Genomic DNA, 17,831 nt, shown 5'->3' with positions numbered 1-17,831 from the left:
AAATATTTATTTAAGGGCAGAGTTCCAGACTCTTGTCACACCCGATGGAAAGCCCTGCACACACCATTGCTACACAACTTGGCAAGTTTTGTCAAGCTTGCCACGGCTTTCTCAATTTGCATGAGGTGGAGTACTTGGACAGAACTTGGCTCTTGCTGTGTACAATCCTTACAACGGGCCTCAGAAATGCTCCATACTGGATTGAGGAAGCCATGACAAGCTTCACAACAGCTTTGGGGCATAGTTGATGCCAGTGCTAATACACAACTATGTGGAAAAACACGCAGACACAAATCTCGGGCACTACGAACTTTATTCGACAGGCAGTGAGATGCTGATATACATTTTTCCCCATGTGCACATACCACTGCCACATCAGGAACTGTGCACAGTAAGATCAGAGCAGCCAGAGACAGTGATTCAAGTTCTATATGCAGATGATGAGCCAAAATTTGAAAATAATAATAATAATAATAATCATAATGATGCAAACAGTTACAGAGTGGCTGTCATGTTCTCTGTTCCCAAAAGAGATAAACGTTGTCCTCGCATCACAAAAGAGTTTCAAGGATAAGGTGCCAAGTGATGCACGCTGTAGCTTCTGTGCAGTACACTAGTGAAGTGGCTTATAGGGCAAACTCATTGCTGCATTAATTACACGAATGAGGGAGCATGCTAGTAACCTGATGGACTTGGCTGCACATCTTTCTGCACACTGAAAATCCTGCCCTTGCCAATGCAAATTTCATGTGAGGATACTGGGTGCAAGCAAAGATAGGCCACAGCAACTTTAGGAAGCATCTCATGTTAAAGAAAAAAGTAATGCATTTTTAAACAGACTTCCACTGTGTGTTGCATAATGTGGAGCGCAGCTTTTCAAAAACCGATTTTTCGAGTTTTTCACAAATGTGCTATGCACCCTTCCTGACGTGGCTGTGACGTGTCTGCATTGGGAAACATATACAATGTGATCTTGCTGCCTCTCGAATGTAGTAGTAGTTAGTAGCTGCCTTTGATGTGTCTGTGTGTGTTTTATTTTTTTACACGGCTGCGTCTTTGCACTGCACTATGTCCTTAAGTAAGCACCAACCAGCCAAACATGTCCTCCCAGCTCTAGACAAAAAAACATATGCAGCTTGTCTCACTGGCTCAATAACTCACACGCGCAAGCGAGTGGCATTCTCTTCGGGTGCGTGCGGCTTAAGCAAGGCTAACTTGAACTTGCGCTGAAGCCGGAGGTAACATGCACATAGATCTGACAGATAAACGATCGACGACCGACACGGGGCCAAGAGAGCTTAAAGGATTCACCCTAAAAGTCTACTTAGTTGAGGCAATTCGTATGCCTGCATCAGTCAGTCGAAATCAATACCCCTGCTCGTCGGGATTTTTCTACTTCTGGGGTTTAGTAGGCTCATGCCTTCCTTCTCCACGGGTGCAGATTCCTTGCGAGACTTGCTCCTCTTAGCTGACGCGACCGCAACCATGGTGTCATTATCGACAGAGTCCACAAAAGTCTTGAGATCGCCGGCATCGGCGACGGCCACTAGCAGGTCAAGACGTTCTAGCGCCGCACTCGCACTAGTAGCCTTCTTGAACTCGAGCTCGTAGGTTTTCCCAGGAGGAAGGAGTGTAACTGACAATTCATCGGTGTCATCACAAGTTTCGAGTCTGCAGTTGCCGATACGCCTTCTGCAAAGATTAGCGTGTACAATACTAACGGTTATCCGCTAGAAACATTTTCTTCTTTTGTTTGCACACTTACATTAAATGCTTAACGTTTTCTTCGCGACGGGAGTTAAGCGATCCGCACGACTCCTCGAAGCTTGTCGATGCTTTCCAAACGCTGTTGCCATCTGTTATGGATAAGTTAAGCTTAGACAGCCTTGCGTCATTCTCCTCTGTTAACAAAACGAGAAAGAAACGGCCCTTAGAGTCGTCGAACACTTTACTGTGTTTCAAAAAACGGGACATAGGGCCGATGTTTTGCGCTAGACAGCTAACCAAGCTAACTTGCAGTCAGCGCTTTGTTGGCTTCATATGCATTCCTATCGGCTGCGGTTGGCTTCTCAATGGCTATACTACGATACTGCGGCGCTACTACTCAGTTGGCTAGTCAAACAAGCAGACGACGCAGATCAAACGAAACATGGCCCCTCGGTACAAATTATGTTGGCATGGGAAGTTCGTGTACAAGTTCATACTTGAATGGTGAGATACAGACAATGTGCGAAGGATATTGTCACCCTAGCACTGGCTAAGATACCTGACCCTAAACAGAAATTATTTTCTACTGCTGATACAGGCCTCCCGGTAGCGTCAACGTGCTAAACCACGAAGAGGTAGTCTTTTCAGTCACCTGTCTCACCTGCTCATTTACTGACAGTTCTTTTTTCGTTCCACAGGGCATTATTACGACAGTAGTAGAGGCCGTAAGTAAGGGAGACTATCCTCGGAAGCTTTCCAATGGAGAGTACATCGCCGACATTGGTATCCTTTTCTATAAAGCACTACATTTTGCATGTGTTTCCGCCGCCGCTTAGTGCGCGTAAGCCCTTAACGTGTTCTGCGCAGAACCTCGTGAATGGAAGATGAGTGGTCAAATGGTCCTTGAAAAAGACGGTGCAAAGTACGAATTGTACCATCATGAATTTCATCTGCGTGTCCGGAGAAATAGTGTCGCCCAGCACTCGGCAGGCGGCATCCGTGATCGCAACACTGACGAAGGTTGTAAATTTCACTACTCGTATGTTTTTTCTTTCTTTTCATTGGTGGTGAATTGCTCTTCGCCTCGAATTCATTTACTTTCACAGGTAGCTCAACTAGTGGGACTTCCTTGCCGCCAGTGAAGCAAAAATGGCCATCGCATAAAGAGAAACGCAAGATCAGGCTTCCTGCAGTGTACCGCCACAGGAATTGCTCGGCGTCACGCGCTGTAGTACACAGAGGATCCAGCCGTGACCTGGAGCGCGCACTGCCACTTTCAGTGCAGGACTGCCTGCGTTATGTGGTAAACCTGTGACACTTTTCATGTCTGGACAGAGTGTAATTAACACACATTTTTTTTCCCTTTCAGACGCCCAAGGATTCCAGGCACAAACTTGCTGTGAAGCAATACTACATACCTGACATGATCTATCGAGCACTTCAGCAATATGCAAATACCTCGGATACCCAAAATGGCAACAATGCTATTATCTTCCTCGACGACAGCGTGTCCCTGAGAGAGAGTGGGCCAAAGGCCATTCAGTTTGGCCAGAGCAATGATCCAACAGCAAGCACTGGATTGTTTCAAAGCCTAAGAAGGTGATTTCACAGAGTACAAAGCTGCATTGTTGTGTATAACTCACGAGTGGATCACTGGCTACATTATGTAAAACAGACAACAATGCAAAGCTGCCTTCTTAAATATTTGAATGTTTTATGCCCCCCCCACCCCCCCACAGAACATAATAACAAAACATTTAAGTGACAGCAAAACTCAGAATGCACATACAGTGAGATAAAAGCACAACCACCATGGTAACTAATTGGAACAACATTTAATACAAATCTACAGTCAACATTTGGTCAGGTACCCACGACACTGATGATTTACTATTTGCATTTTATCATTGAAAGCAAAACAATAAAATACAAAATAATATCACTAGTATTAATACTCGTCATACATGTTTTCATTGTTGACATAAAACCTGAGACAAAGTCTATTAACGTCTTTTGTATTCATGCATAAAAAAGAAAAGTCTGTAATAAGGGCAATCTTTGCAACAGGCCACAGAGATGCAAATCCAGAGTGATTGCATAAAAATAAATAAAACATACACAACTTATTTTGCAGTTGCTCACAGAATGCATGTTAGGGTGCATACTTTTGAAAACACTTTCTGATGCATCATGCCACAGCATGTTCCACGACACAGCTGCAAAAATTTATCTCGGGAATGCCTCAAAAGTCGCTCAAGCCCACAATGTCACATCATGACGTGGGCCTGAGTGGCAAAACAAAGAGTGCTCATATTCCATCCATTGTGATTCCTGCCTAGTTGCACAAATGAGTACAACACAAAAAAGAAAAAGTGTCGAGAACAAAGTAGTAATCCTGGCTAAGTGATTCATCCAGATGTGAGAAACAGCATTACCAGGATGAAAGGGGAGCCACATACAGTGTTAACCAATTTTGAGAGCTGCAGCCAAACTTGCTGAAGACATGAGACATGAACTTGCTTACAGACATGAAAAACATGCGTTCTTTGAGACACCCCCAGTCACGTTTGCCACCTAGTTCATTATGACAAAATAACAAAAGCTAGTCTCTTGAGTACATAGATTATTCCACAATATGGAGGATTTAATACAGAGGCTGTATTTGGTGAGAATGCTTTTCTTCTGATTCTATTCTTTCCATGTCACTGAGTGGCTATCACTGCAATAGCAGGGCTGCTGCTTCATGTGATCGAATGAAGGACAAATAATTGTTACAGAGAAAGCTTCCGGGCCTTTCAGTGCCTTGTATTTCTTTATAATGTGGGTGTTGCGTACATTTCAACAGTATTGGTTCGCAGCATTCTAAATGGAAACGCTGTATATATATATATATATATATATATATATATATATATATATATATATAAAGCAGCCCACATTGCAAATGAAACAGAATTTAAATTTTCTTACACTGAAAATTTGGCTGGTGATAAAAAAAATTTAGCATTTTGAATTAATCTGAAGTTCTCCAGTGTGATTTTGGGGCATTATGACAAGTGGACCAATTGAATGACTCATCAGTAAATATATCAGCAAACACATTGATCAGCTGTCCTAGCTGAAATGAGCCTATGCTAGTACTTGCATTCTACTTCGCTGCAACTGCCATTCCATATGAGTTTAATTTCTAATCCAATCCTCCATCATTCTGCGGTACTCATGAGAACAAACAATGTAGCCCATTGTTCAAAAAATTTTCAGAAAACAAAAAATTATGGCAGAACCCATCTCACGATGAATGTCAACATTAATGCGATTAGCATCGAGGCAATGTAGCCACACACAGTATTGCCAATGCTGAAACGTGTAGGCAGCTGGGCTTCTATCTCTCACTTCACACTGTACACACTGCCCCATGTAGCAGTGCCGCTGTGAATTCCGTGCTTAGCACAGGTCTACTTTCTTGTGCACAGGAGGAATTTCAAATGATCTTTTTCATTGGAGAGGCACATATGTAGTGGCACACCCAGTCACCCAAGTTGGCACACAGAGATTCATTAAAGGGCAGCGCATACCTAGTGCCACACGCTCGGTGCTCAAGATTGGCATCAAAGATGTTCGTTGAACTATACGGACCCTGTACAAAGTGCCAAGTACTCATTGACCCAAGTCAGTGTCAAAGAAGTTCAGTAAAAAGCGGCACTCAGTGACCAAAGTTGGTTCAACAGTTGGTTTTGAACCCTGTTCTCTCAGCACAGCAGCTGGATGCAGTACCCATTATTAGACAATGGACCCAAGTGACTCAAGTTTGCAGGCAAATGGTCAGACACATATAGATAGCTAGACAGGCAATCGACCCCAGAAGGTTCATACCTTAAGAATGCTAATCGCATTAAAACAAAATGAGAATCTGTGGTGCAACAGCTTAAAGTTACCTCATGCACTAGGCGTGCAGGCTGCAAAAAGAGGTGAATATAATGTGCACAGGCCTGTTGATACACCTTCGAATTTACAGCCTGCAGGTACAAGCTGTTAACAAAGTTTTGCTTTTTCATTGTTCTTGAGTCCACAAAACTTATGCTATTGATTACATATTCAGTCATGTTTGCAATGTACTGTTAAGTACGAGCCTTTCTAAGATATTTGCATATAATACAGTAAGTGCCATGGTCTTTTACTCCTCTTTTTTCAGGGGCATTGCAACAGTTCTTGACAAGATGTCAAAGTGGATGGCATGAAGAGTCACAAAACATTTGTTAAACAGACAAGGGTTGCGCAGTTCTGCAAGAGTTTGAAAATAAAAAAACTAAACTGAATATATTTCATAATTTCACCTCATTTACATCACAGAAGACAAACCAGCATCTAAACAGGTGGGCAACTATACAGGATCTAACACTTCACATCAAAATGTACTGTGAGCCTATCAGGCAGTACTATAAGTTAAAATACTGATCATGAGGTCAGAAGTAATGTCCTGGCAAAATACGTACACAAGTGTCTTCTAAGCTATAGCGTTTCCTAATGCGGGGTGCCTACAGAAGCACAAAAGCAAACACACTGTTAAGATGGGGCAGTGAAAAGATGGACAGAACAATGCATTGTCCTGTAGACATTTTGTGGTATCCTGTCTCTTATTTTTCACTTCTGTGTAACCCATGCACAAAATTGCTGAAGTAGTTACTATTCCGAGGTTTCCACATAAAGTGTGTCTTCAACAATAACAGTATACACACAATACTTAAAAAAGAAAACAACAGGTTTAAGAGGCATGCCATAGTGGGGGACTCCAATGAAATAGTTAACTAGCTCAAACTGATAAAGTATACTTCAAAAACACCCATTTTTAAGGTTAATTTCCCGGTAATAGATTGATTATTACAAAAGAAAATAAAGGTCAAAGTTCCCTTTTTTTATTTCTTTAAAATTCTAAGTGCACATTGAAACCCCAACACCTGTAAGTCAGTGTGACGTTATGGATTTCAAGCTATCATAGTGAGTAGCAAAAGTCTTCGAGCCTTGCTAAGTTCAGTCTTTGGCTCTTTTAGAACATAATGTTGTCCAAGTTTACCGAAAAAGGTAAACTAGGGCTTAGCAGACGCCATCCAAATCCATAGTGCCGCGCCTAACCGATGCGGGAACTCCAAGGCAGTGTCGCCACTGATAAGTGTATGCATTTTGGCTGGTTGGTTCGTGATTACGAGCAGTAAACAGCGCTAAACATCGCTGAAAGCCTCGCAACAAGCCTTGAAAGAAAGCAATCGGCAGCTGCTCAATCTGAGAATCGCTCACGGCAAATGGTTGCGGTTATCCCATATGTGCACCAGGTTGTGCATAATCTCAAAAAAGTTGTCAGCAAGGCAGGCATTAGGTTGCCTGTTCACTACCAGAAATAAGTTAGGTAGCCTGTGCCTCCAAGTCAATTGGGTGACCAAGAACAACAAAACAAGTAAAAAGCAGCACAGGCAGAGGTTTGTTGTTGACTGCTGTGACTGGGTGGTTTATAAGACTCCTCTTTCATGCAAGTGTTTCTATATCAGTCAAACTGGTCGGTGCATCAACGACTGCATACGCGAACACTCAAGCAAAGTTCAAAAACGAGCTAGAGATAGTCAATTATCACTGCATTGCAATGAATGTGGCTGCAAGCCGTCTTTTAAAGATGTGACCTATCTGTCAAAATACCGCAATGACCACCCGCGCACGTCTTAGTTCCAAAGCCTTCCAGATTCATAATAGCGGCGAAGCATGTGTAAGCCTTCCCTCCATTTCTCTCCTTCCGAAGGAGATTGCCTTTCTTTCGCATTGATTGCAATTTTCGCCCCTGCGCTTGCTGAATGCTGTTGCTTCTGTGCTATGATATAGCGGTATTGTATATGCCGACTGAAAAAATAAGGACACTTAGTTGTTAGTCAGCGCTGTGGTCTGTGTCCCTCTCTTCGTCCTGTTGTTTGGCGCTGTTTACTGCTAGCCATTCATCTTCAGTTTTTGTGTCTTTTCTGGTTTACCAAGCCTCCCCTAATGGTAAGAGTGACATTCTTGGTATTGTAGAAGGGTTTTTCATTAATACAGGTGAAGTTATTTTTTTCTCTTTTGTGTCCCTTCAACATCCACTTAAATCCAAGTACAAGAGCGCTTTATTTTTTATTTTCTTTCCCTTATCAAAATGCGTCCAAAACTGAACGCGCAACGATGAGCTCATCAGCATGTCATAACCAGCTACTGCAACGGGTCCATAACAATTCTATGACTTGAGTCATCTCTTGGCATAGAACAAGTGCATAATTGATTTTCAGGAGAATTACCACATTGGCTCAATTTGAACGTGATGTTTCTTTAATAAAAAAATTCACTACAGTATGACATGTATGTTAGAATTGAGAAACCAAAACTGCATTTAGTGGGGTCAAAGCAACACCCTCAAATCTCGGATCCAACCTTCCAATTTCAAAGGAAGGTGCGAGTGCTGGAAGTTTGTGCATCATCAATGGACACCATCCGCAGCTGATGTCTGAATAGCACATCGTATGACTTCAGAGTTGAGCTCTAAATTTTATTTTTTTTGAAATGAGAACAAGTTGGTATTCCTCTCTCTTAGGATGAAACTAGGGTGAAATCAAGCATATTGCATTTCACATTTTTTGTAAATATGAAAATCAGTGTGTAGTTACAATCAAGAGCATTGCACTTCCCATTTCTGGCCATTAAAGATCGAGCGCACATTATTATTAAGTAAATATGGTATCTACCACCCTATCCAGACTTAAGTGTTTGCCTGTAGTGACCACTTGAAAACTTTAATACAGTAGCGATTTTTTCATTCTTTGGGTTGCCTTGCTTACAATCATTTGTCATACCCACCACTGTGGTTCCGCTATGGCGGATGTGACGTTCAGCCATGAACGCAAGACTGCAGGTTCAAATCTTGGCTGCAATGGCTGAAGGAAGAATGGAAGAATATTTGTGTATTTAGACTTATGTGCACATTAAAGATCTCCAAGTGGTTATGATGGATCCAGAGCCCCCTGCTATGGCATGCCTCCATTTATTATCATTATTATGATAATTATGATAATTCATAATTATTACCATGAATTAAGAGGCTCAGTTTACCAATTCACAACAGTTAGCTTATAACATGAACCTTTACAATGTGCTTTCAGTTCTTCAAAATGGTGAACCTAAGGAGACACACAGCAGCATCACATGACAGGCTATGAAGTGCAGTGTGGTTACCATGCTGTGTACAAGACACAAATGTCCAAGCTGTGGTCTCAAGAGCTGTACAGAATGAGAAGTGAGGTGTCCCCATTATCAAAGACTGCACAATCTACTATCACAAATGTCTACACAGGGTTGCAAAATAATGTGTTCAGGAAATAGAACCATTCAGTTAAAAAAAAAAAAAAAAAAAAAGATGATGATGATGATGATGAAGAAAAAGAAAGAGAGAGAAAGAAAGCAAGAAGTGAAACTGATGCTTGATAATTTTAGAGTGTGGTTCATGATATGTTAATGCAATGAGTTATCAGGCAGCAAAGCTAAAATTTCGACGTCAGTACCTGTTTAAGGTAAGGCTAAGCTTTCGATAGCTGAGTGACCATTCAAGCTTCCTACTTTTTAAGTGGCACAATGAAGCAGCCCCTTCCGCTACAAGGTGGACAGTACACACACAAGCGATATGTTCCAAGTTTGTACTAGACATGAAAAGCATGTAAATATTTCCAGTTGATTACACGAAAAGCTAGATTAAGAACTTGGCAATTTCACAACTTTAAAAGGATGGGCTTTTTATAAATAAGTAAATAAGAAGGGTGGGACGTCACTGATCACGAGCGGCATCTAAAGCGGCTACGGTGAAAAGTGCCCCCAAAATGGTAAAACGATCAACACATAAGTCAATATGGCAAGTGGTTGCAAGGCGCTGACAGACTTGGTCAACAGCAGGTTGCCAGCAAAAGGTGATGGCGGCAGTTCCGATTACTGCATGCATATGCGGCATCACTGTTGCAGGCTCCAAGATGAGTCATGGATGCCACGGTAAACCATCTTCAGGGCGTCGAGCCTTGGCATGGTGTTCTGTGATAAACAAAAGTTAAAGAAGGCAAACCACAAGGACTGAATATCTCACGAGCCCTTAGAGATTAAAGGGCCCCTCACCAGGCCAAATAGCAAATTTTGGTTATACGCTGGAAGTTGTTACATGCCCTCTAAGGAGTGTTCTACCACAAGCATTTTTCAAATTAATTCATTAATAGCAGAGACAGAAATATCTGAAGTGCCTATAACCCATGGTTTGAAGAGCCAACATAGACACGTTTGTCTCCTTTCGCACAGCAAACGATTTTGCGTGCTCTGCAAGAGAACAGCTGATTAGTAGTACAAGCCAGTGCTACAGTCATGAGCACTGAGGCAGACTTGAGAGGATAAAAGAGCACGATCACAGTGCTGGAACACTGTAGAAAATGACATAGTTTCATTCTCTACATGAGCAACTGCACAATGTGAGAACAAGTAGACGAAATGGAAGTATGTCTCTCTCGCTATGATGCGAATACAAAACCACACATGCTTTTTTGTATGCTTTATTATTTCTCTAAACTTTCATTGGTCCACTGAAGCAACAAAAATAACCAATGTTGCCTTAAATATTTATCGAAGTCAGATGTCACTGTGACTGACATCACAGCACTGTCATGACCGTAGGCACACTTGTGTGATTGATATCGACTCTTAGACTGCGAGCATGGCACCCGCGAGGAGAAGGGCAAACAGCATTTCGTTTGAAATTTAAGCTCTTTCCTATCGCGTAGGGATGCAATACTTAGCACACATGATCATTAGCGGACTTGTCAGCTCAGAATGGCCAGCCCTGTTGTGAAGGCCCTTTAAAGAGTTTCAGATTATCTGCAAATGTATTGCATTTCCGGAATACAAAGTTACCTGAGACGCAAACACAAGCAGCCCGTTCGGTGGTGCCACCTGGTGGGGCCGATCTTAACCAGAGGGGGCACAGAGAGCCTCACACATCAAATCAAGGAAGAACTTGGAGACAGCAGTTCGAAGCAGACTGCAAAGTTTATCCATCCAGGCGACACCTCTGAAGCCAACTATCGAACCAAACTGCAGCGCAGGAGAAAACTAAAAACTAATTTGAAAGAAGCCACAAAACACGATGGCCCACCGCCAAGATCCACCTGCCTCTATGAAGTCATACTAAGAAGATTACAAACATGCAGCTTCACAATGATTTTAGCATGTCACAAGATGTGCCCGACCAAGTACCGTGACACCAAATGCATCCACCGCCAAACTCCAGCAACCACAGTGCATATCCTCTGGGTATGCCCAATTCACGAATTAAGCCGAGCTGCTTTTATAAGGAGAACCCAACATACACTAACCGACCTCCAACAAGAGATGGAAGAAGCTGCTCATTGGATACTCAAAGATTCACTCATCAGAGCCATACAGAATATCTGGCACAAAGTCTTGCGCACGACTATCCCCTGCCCAGCAGTAACTTGTCTTGCAAATGAACCTGGCATAAAGGAAAACACCTTTTGTTACGGAATGCTGAAGCCAACAAGCAAGAGCATGTTGTACGTAGCCAAATAAAGTTTTATTCATTCATTCATTACTATTACAGCAAACAACCATATTCTACTTAAGTGCTGGTGTAAAGTGTTGACAATAACATAATTACTAGTATGCAGGCTTTTTTTTTTGACAAGAACACCTATTTAACATAAAACCGTTTCGTATGTGTTGTGGCTGAACAAAGCGCCACAAGATGTCACTACCAGTGTTGTTCCTGCTGTTCATGTCTCCAGTGACCCAGTAATACACATTTACAGGTACAAGCTAAAAATCTTTAAGCAAATACTCATTCAGACTAGACTGGTACCAATGTTAGCCGTAAGAATCACATGATTTGCTCAGTGTAAAGAAGCAACCTATCAAAGAACAAAATCACAAGCAAAGGCCTTTAGTTTCATTTCTTGACTTGAACAAACTTTCTCTTGACCAAACTGTGGCATCAATAGAAGAAGTAAACAAGTGTAGTCATTTGACCAAGTCCTGATAAGCCATATAATGTTTCAGGACTGTGTACATGTTTCTGTGTTATACCAGTGACACACAGCCACCTTTGATCGCGATTGAGCCCTATCTGGATCTAGATTCTCAACTGCAATTGGCTCCCTCCCGCAGATTGAGCAACAAAGCCAATCGCGACCGAGAAATTCGATCTGGATCGGGCTTGATCATGATCAATAGAGCTCTGTGCGACACCCGTATTAGACACAGGCTGTGAAGAAGAATTCTTGCATGTTATATACAATTCTTAGAAAGCAATTGTCCAAAATGAACTTGGATCTGCGCATAAATGTGGAGAATGACCACAGCTGTTTTTCCATCCGTGCCTGACACTGCAAACTCTCATCAAAGCTTTGACTATATGCCAGCAATAATTTTGTTAGTATTATACGGACTTCAGTCACTTTCCTGCAAGAAAGGCCCTATACTAATACCTGATTTTTGAGGTTTTACGCGCCAAAATCACGATATGATTATGAGGCATGCCGGAGCGGAGGACTCTGGATTAATTTTGACCACTTGGGGTTCTCTAATGTGCAACCAATGTGTGGTACGCAGGCGTTTTTGCATTTTGCTCCCATTGAAATGCGGCCGCCGCAGCCAGGGCTCAATCCCGCACCCTCGGGCTTAGCAGTGCAATGCCAAAGCCAGTATGCTACCACAGCGGGTTCCTTGAGCTCATCCTGTTCATGCTAGCAGCAATCAAATGTGTACGTACATATACGAGGTGCTTTTCTTTATCTTTCTTTTTTTTAGCAGAATTTTCAAAAAGCTGTAACTGAAGGTACGTTAGATGGATCGCGCTGTGTTTTGATGGAAGTGCATTCTTAGTTTCTTGCAGTTTTTGCCATGTTTCAAGTTAGGATACATCAAGCGTAAGCATGCAGAAAAGCTAAATAAATATTACCCTTGCGCCAGCCCTTACGCCAGCGAGTTGTGGTGCAGCATGCCTGTTTCGGCACAACCCAGGCAGATCGGCATGCTCATCATTGCTGTAACAACTCCCGCATCTGCTTCTATAGTGTTGGTGAGCGCTTTCATGATTGCATTCCATTTGGCGCTCCTTGACGCGATGCTACAACAACATGCGCTCATCACCAATAGAGCAATGCTGCAATTACGCTTCGCCACCGCCTTCCACTAAGTGATTCGTGGAAATCCGTTCGTGTTGCAGCATTTCACAATTATGAAGATGTTGAAGTCAAAACGGCAATCCACAAATTGACAGAATACTTCAACTAATGAAAGCAGAGAAGCCCAACTCTTTTCCATACAGTTAGCTCCGCTAACCACTTCTCAAGTCGCCTTCAGTTTTCATCCTCGAACTTGCGCGAGTGACCCTTGTCATACCATTTGCTGTGTCACTGAAAGCAGTTTTTTCTTGACACTTTTTCAGGGGAGTGCTTTATTTATACAGCCAGGCAGACCACTAACAAAAGCTTAAAAATTGACAGAGCGAGTTCCAGTGCTTTATGAGACATACCGCCTATGCCTAAAAGCATATTTTAACCATGTCAGTAGAATATGCACATTTCTACTTTGACACTGTTTCGTCCACTTAAAGCAGCGAATGCTGTATAGATGGAGCTCTGCGCAAACGTGCTCCAGAATACACAGACAGTAGCTCACCTCAATAGTAATGAGTGCCAATGTGGCTGAGGGCTGGCTTTTCTAACAAAACATACAGTGGCTGTTTGTGTTCGATACACTGTATATTAGAATAGACTGTACGTAGAGTGCACAAGAATTGGTTTTTAGAAACGCTGAAATCAACAAAAATTATGCAGCAGTATGTTCACAGTCGGTGGTTATTATTGCAAGTAAAGAAACTATCACAAGTCAGTCGATTTGTTAGTGTTGCAGTAATATCTCCAACTGCTTCGCTGGGTCTCAATTCACATGCGCTACAGAGTGCATGCAAAAACAGCAAGATGAACGTTTTATAGAAACAGCACAATAAACATAATTATATGTATGATGCGCTGCTTGCTGTCATTTGCCATTATCAGATCTAAGGGGCAAACATGCTTTCGCTATGTCAGAAACTTGAAGGAAAAAAAGAAAGAGAAAGAAAAGAAGATAACCAGCCAAAGAAAGAAAGTTCCAAATGGGAATCGAACCCTGGACTGCAGCATAGCAGGAAGAGATGTTACCGCAATGCCACCGCCTCTTGTGCAATTTATGCGCATTCTACTATAGCCTCTTATTTTATAATGTATTTAATGCCTACAGCCACTTTTAAATGTCTCTTTTGTTAGAACAGCGAGCCTTTCACTGCACAAGCACTGATAGCCATCAAAATGCATTACGGCACGTACTCCTCCCTCTCGTTTGTTCAGGTTCCTAGCTCACACATGGGACTACAGGAAGGTATGCATGTGTGATAAAGCAGCTCTGTACAAATTTAACCACTGTATTCCCAAGGTAGTTTGAAGCTCCGTGGAATGTGGTTTCAGACGAGCGTTTTCCTTGTAGATCTTACCTTCCACCATAGCTTTAAGGCGACAAACTGGATTGTTTGTGCGCACATCCGAATGTAGCTTTCAACACTTCATTTTTGAAATTCCCTTGGGCATGTAGCACAATTCCAACTTCTTGAGCTGGATCACTCTCAGAAGTGGACATTATTTGTGTGAGAAATTAAAATGAATATTTGACTAATTAACAAGATTTCATAATCAACCTTTAGACTAATTGCATTAATACAGATATAGCAGTTTATGGATTGTAGCTGACGACTTCGAAAGTCATATTCACTTTGAAAGAACTATGGGGATGACACCAGCTTTGAGATATGCGTTACCAAAAATTGTGGCGAAATGCACTGGCATTTCAGTAATATCTTTCTTTCTTTCTTTATTGTTTGTTTCACGGATTCTCTCCGTGTAGGGGGCAGAGGTAAAGGCAAAATGCCTGACAGAGCCTCTGCGCCCCTACAGTTCAAGGCAGCATGACATATCATTCACATACATATTTGTCGAACCTATCTTTAACACAGCTATATCACAGCTTTAATGCACAAAAAGGTTTTTTGTTAAAGAGTAAGCAAAACAATGGTGAGTTCTTACAGCAAGTTTGACAGCGCTTATCTCAAAATTAGTGCTAGTTTCAAAATTCATATTAAGTGGACTTGTCTTGTGAAGTCACTGGCTCAAATTCATATATTGCAATTTGTGTGCTAAGGTAATTGGTTAATAAGCTGAGTAATGACATTTTGTTAATTAGTCTATTATGCATTTTGATTTCAAGTGTAAGTAACGCACACCTTTTTGAGTAATCCAGCTCAATGAGTATATTTGTGCTATATGATGTAGGTGATTTTAAAAAATTCTGTCTAGGATAAAAAAAAAAGAACACCCTGTATGTGGCCTGTGCAAGCAGACACGCAATGCTGTGGAGGTCATTCCAAAGACAATGCTTCAACACTTACTTGAAATAAAGGCACCAGGCTGGGAACCTTGGAATCTACGTTGTGGAGCAATATAACCAAGTAAAAGATGACGCTGTGCTGTGTGGATACAAGAGCAAGGCTTCAGCAAGCTGCTTTCTTAAAAAAGTACAAATGCGAACACCTACTAGCACTGCCTCAGCAGTGAAGGTAAATCTAGCTTCATCACTGACAACTTTCTGCGAAGACCAGAAATTGCATTATGCAGCATCAATACTACAGGCAGCTCACCAGTTAAAAAAAGGAGAGTAAAAAACAAAGTGCTACCTCTGAAATGGTTGTAATTCGGCTTAGTTAAGGGAAAGTCTGTTGCAAGATTGCGCAACTCTGCGACGCAGAACAAGCAATTATAAAACATTTTTTCATGCACTGCTCTGAACAACTGCTCAACATGCTGTATGATGCTGATTGGAATGACTGCAAGTAGCTTCAACAAAGCTTGTGTAGCACTTTTTGCAAACTGAAGCTACTTTCATCTTATCTCTACATGTATTCTTCAGCGTTTTGGCACAATACGCCAGCAATAGCCTGGTGTGTTTCTCAAGAGTTTTTGCATGTTGTATGACAGTGTTTCTTGCTTTATGGTTCTTGCAGTAAGGTGGAAAGCTGGGCGAATTGTAATTGATGCATTCTTTGGACCAGCGCGTAAAATGATGGCAACACAAAAAGGGAAGTACACAGGACGAGTGCTGTATGGTTTTAGTTCTTGCCCCTGTATTCATGAATGATGACACCTGGCATGAACGTGCCCAGGATGCTCATTGCGTTTCCTTCAGCACGTTCACGTCAGGCGTTATTTTGACCAAGTCAAGACGCAGTTCTTAATATGGGAGTTAGACTCCTAAAGGTTCTAAAGAGTTCATATAATTATGCAAGAACTGCTCCCAAAGGTGTGCGACAGCTCAGCATCGTGTAGAGACATCAGGACACATACACTGCTTGCTTCTTAGGTGATGTAGTGCACTGTAGTGGGAGAGGTCCTTTCTCAGCCGACGCTCGCATAGCAAATGCTTAATGTCAACAGAAACATGTGAAACTTTCTAATGCAACACCGACGACAATGTTTTGTTCAATGTGAAGATTACAAATGGAAGCAAAGGTTGCTCACATTTCTGCATGCATTGCTGTAATTGAGCATTGCAAGCTAGTCGCCTAGAACAGCAGCTATAAATAAAGCATATTTATATTTATGACCCTAGCCTGGTATCTGTTCTCCTTTGCTTCCGTAAAAAAATAACTGTGCAGTGCTGACAGGAAAGAGTGCGCATGCGCAAATTTCTAGCGAAGCCTGCTTAGCTGGCATTATGTTTGTTGCTGTATGAAATTACTAATGAATTACCAAAATCTGGGCTAGTTGGCATGCATTAATGTTAAGAACAAGGCACCAACGGACAATGCATACTTTGTCTGTTGGCACCTTCTCCGGAAGGTGAATGTCGTCTTGCTCTGAGGATACGATTACTACATCCTGATTTCAACGCGCTCAATCCAATTAGGCACAAAGACATGGGCACATAGCATGAAATGTGTGCTTGAATGTGGTAGTACCATGGATATTGCTTCCGAAATCACGACGTCTTCAATGCTTTCGCTGTTGATAAACCGCGACTCTTGCCTGCCGGTCACGAATGTCGTCGTGGTCTGCAGACCTAGCGACCTCATCACCAGGAGCGATTCTGCGGGGAAGACAAGCAGGCAAACGGATTCCTCAATGTCCCACGGATAGGAGGTACAATCTGGCAGAATTTACCTTCTTTCACACGGCGCCGAAGCTTCACAACCAGGAGTAGACACAACACGATGAGAGACAGACCGAGAATGTCGACTCCCTAGCGAAGAGGTGATACATCAAATTAGGTGAAGGTAACGGCCTAAAACGCAAGGCTGCGGAGAACTGACGTTAACAGTGAACGTTCTGCGAGACACGCAACTGTTGCTTGTTAGCAGTCGTGCATCAGTAAAGAACGCAAGAAGTAATGCGCTTCCTCTGTCCATGTATGTATTATGCCATGCCAGTTATGGTCAAGATGCAACTTGAACTTACTCTCGTATGGAGCCCGAAGTGGAGAAAACATAGGAGAAAAACAGGCGTTAAGACAAGCCATCGTTTAGTGTTGAAGGTTTGGTGTCGAAATATATATTCCTGGACTAAGTTTTTGCCGTAATTAATGGCACAAAAGTCCAGCGGCTCGCCCCTGACATTTTCGCACGGGAATATCGACGATGACCCGACTGCATTGCCGTTGACGGTCGGTTTTGCCGTCGCAGATTTTCTGCCGGCCGTGTCTCTTATGCTGTGAGTCATCCTTGCAGATTACATTAAGGTGTGCGAACGCGGCGAGCAAATCATCATAAGGTGATCAAACCATTTAAACAGCAAAGCAGTCCGGGCTGCTACAGGACGCCGCCATCTTTGCTACGCTGAATGCGGTGAGGCTAGTACACCAGTTCCATTGTCGTATCAGCTTTTATCGTTTTAATTCCTGTCCAATATCATAATTTTCTCACCAAATAAAATATTTATAAAGTTTATGATTAATTTACAAGAGAATTGCTTTCTTTAGTTTTATACATAAAT

General features: G+C 42.2%; 3 protein-coding genes across 3 annotated transcripts; 1 reads left to right on the top strand and 2 right to left on the bottom strand.

The window, feature by feature from the left end:
- Positions 1-296: 296 nt before the first annotated feature.
- LOC126533128 (uncharacterized) lies at positions 297-2,068 on the bottom strand. The gene is made up of 2 exons (XM_050180401.3): positions 1,766-2,068; positions 297-1,692 (listed from the first exon to the last, which is right to left on the bottom strand). Exons 1-2 carry the CDS (start codon positions 1,972-1,974, stop codon positions 1,356-1,358), a joined length of 546 nt encoding a protein of 181 aa, XP_050036358.1. The 5' UTR covers positions 1,975-2,068; the 3' UTR covers positions 297-1,355.
- A 59-nt stretch (positions 2,069-2,127) lies between these two features.
- LOC126533126 (uncharacterized) lies at positions 2,128-7,904 on the top strand. The gene is made up of 7 exons (XM_050180399.3): positions 2,128-2,211; positions 2,306-2,342; positions 2,406-2,490; positions 2,575-2,727; positions 2,814-3,010; positions 3,077-3,306; positions 5,900-7,904. The coding sequence occupies exons 1-7, from the start codon at positions 2,150-2,152 to the stop codon at positions 5,943-5,945; spliced, it is 810 nt and encodes a 269-aa protein (XP_050036356.1). The 5' UTR covers positions 2,128-2,149; the 3' UTR covers positions 5,946-7,904.
- Positions 3,524-17,663, bottom strand: PIG-H (Phosphatidylinositol glycan anchor biosynthesis class H). Its single transcript, XM_050180400.3, has 5 exons — positions 17,298-17,663; positions 17,004-17,082; positions 16,802-16,929; positions 15,236-15,313; positions 3,524-9,786 (listed from the first exon to the last, which is right to left on the bottom strand). Exons 1-5 carry the CDS (start codon positions 17,556-17,558, stop codon positions 9,709-9,711), a joined length of 624 nt encoding a protein of 207 aa, XP_050036357.1. The 5' UTR covers positions 17,559-17,663; the 3' UTR covers positions 3,524-9,708.
- Between the last annotated feature and the right edge of the window lie 168 nt (positions 17,664-17,831).

Source organism: Dermacentor andersoni, chromosome 7 (genome assembly GCF_023375885.2).
Source record: "Dermacentor andersoni chromosome 7, qqDerAnde1_hic_scaffold, whole genome shotgun sequence".
Classification (NCBI taxonomy): Eukaryota; Metazoa; Arthropoda; class Arachnida; order Ixodida; family Ixodidae; genus Dermacentor; species Dermacentor andersoni.
Note: the sequence above shows the minus strand (reverse complement) of the source record. Positions and strands in the feature narration are given on the sequence as shown.

Coding starts and splice junctions, on each gene's coding strand:
- LOC126533128 (XM_050180401.3), bottom strand. CDS start 1,974: ATGTCCCGTTTTTTGAAACACAGTAAAGTGTTCGACGACTCTAAGGGC. Junction 1,693..1,765: donor GAAAACGTTAAGCATTTAAT/GTAAGTGTGCAA, acceptor TAATCTTTGCAG/AAGGCGTATCGGCAACTGCA.
- LOC126533126 (XM_050180399.3), top strand. CDS start 2,150: ATGGCCCCTCGGTACAAATTATGTTGGCATGGGAAGTTCGTGTACAAG. Junction 2,728..2,813: donor TGATCGCAACACTGACGAAG/GTTGTAAATTTC, acceptor TTACTTTCACAG/GTAGCTCAACTAGTGGGACT. Junction 3,011..3,076: donor AGGACTGCCTGCGTTATGTG/GTAAACCTGTGA, acceptor TTTCCCTTTCAG/ACGCCCAAGGATTCCAGGCA.
- PIG-H (XM_050180400.3), bottom strand. CDS start 17,558: ATGACTCACAGCATAAGAGACACGGCCGGCAGAAAATCTGCGACGGCA. Junction 15,314..16,801: donor TTTCGGAAGCAATATCCATG/GTACTACCACAT, acceptor GTATCCACACAG/CACAGCGTCATCTTTTACTT. Junction 9,787..15,235: donor GCCTGGTGCCTTTATTTCAA/GTAAGTGTTGAA, acceptor TGTTTATCACAG/AACACCATGCCAAGGCTCGA.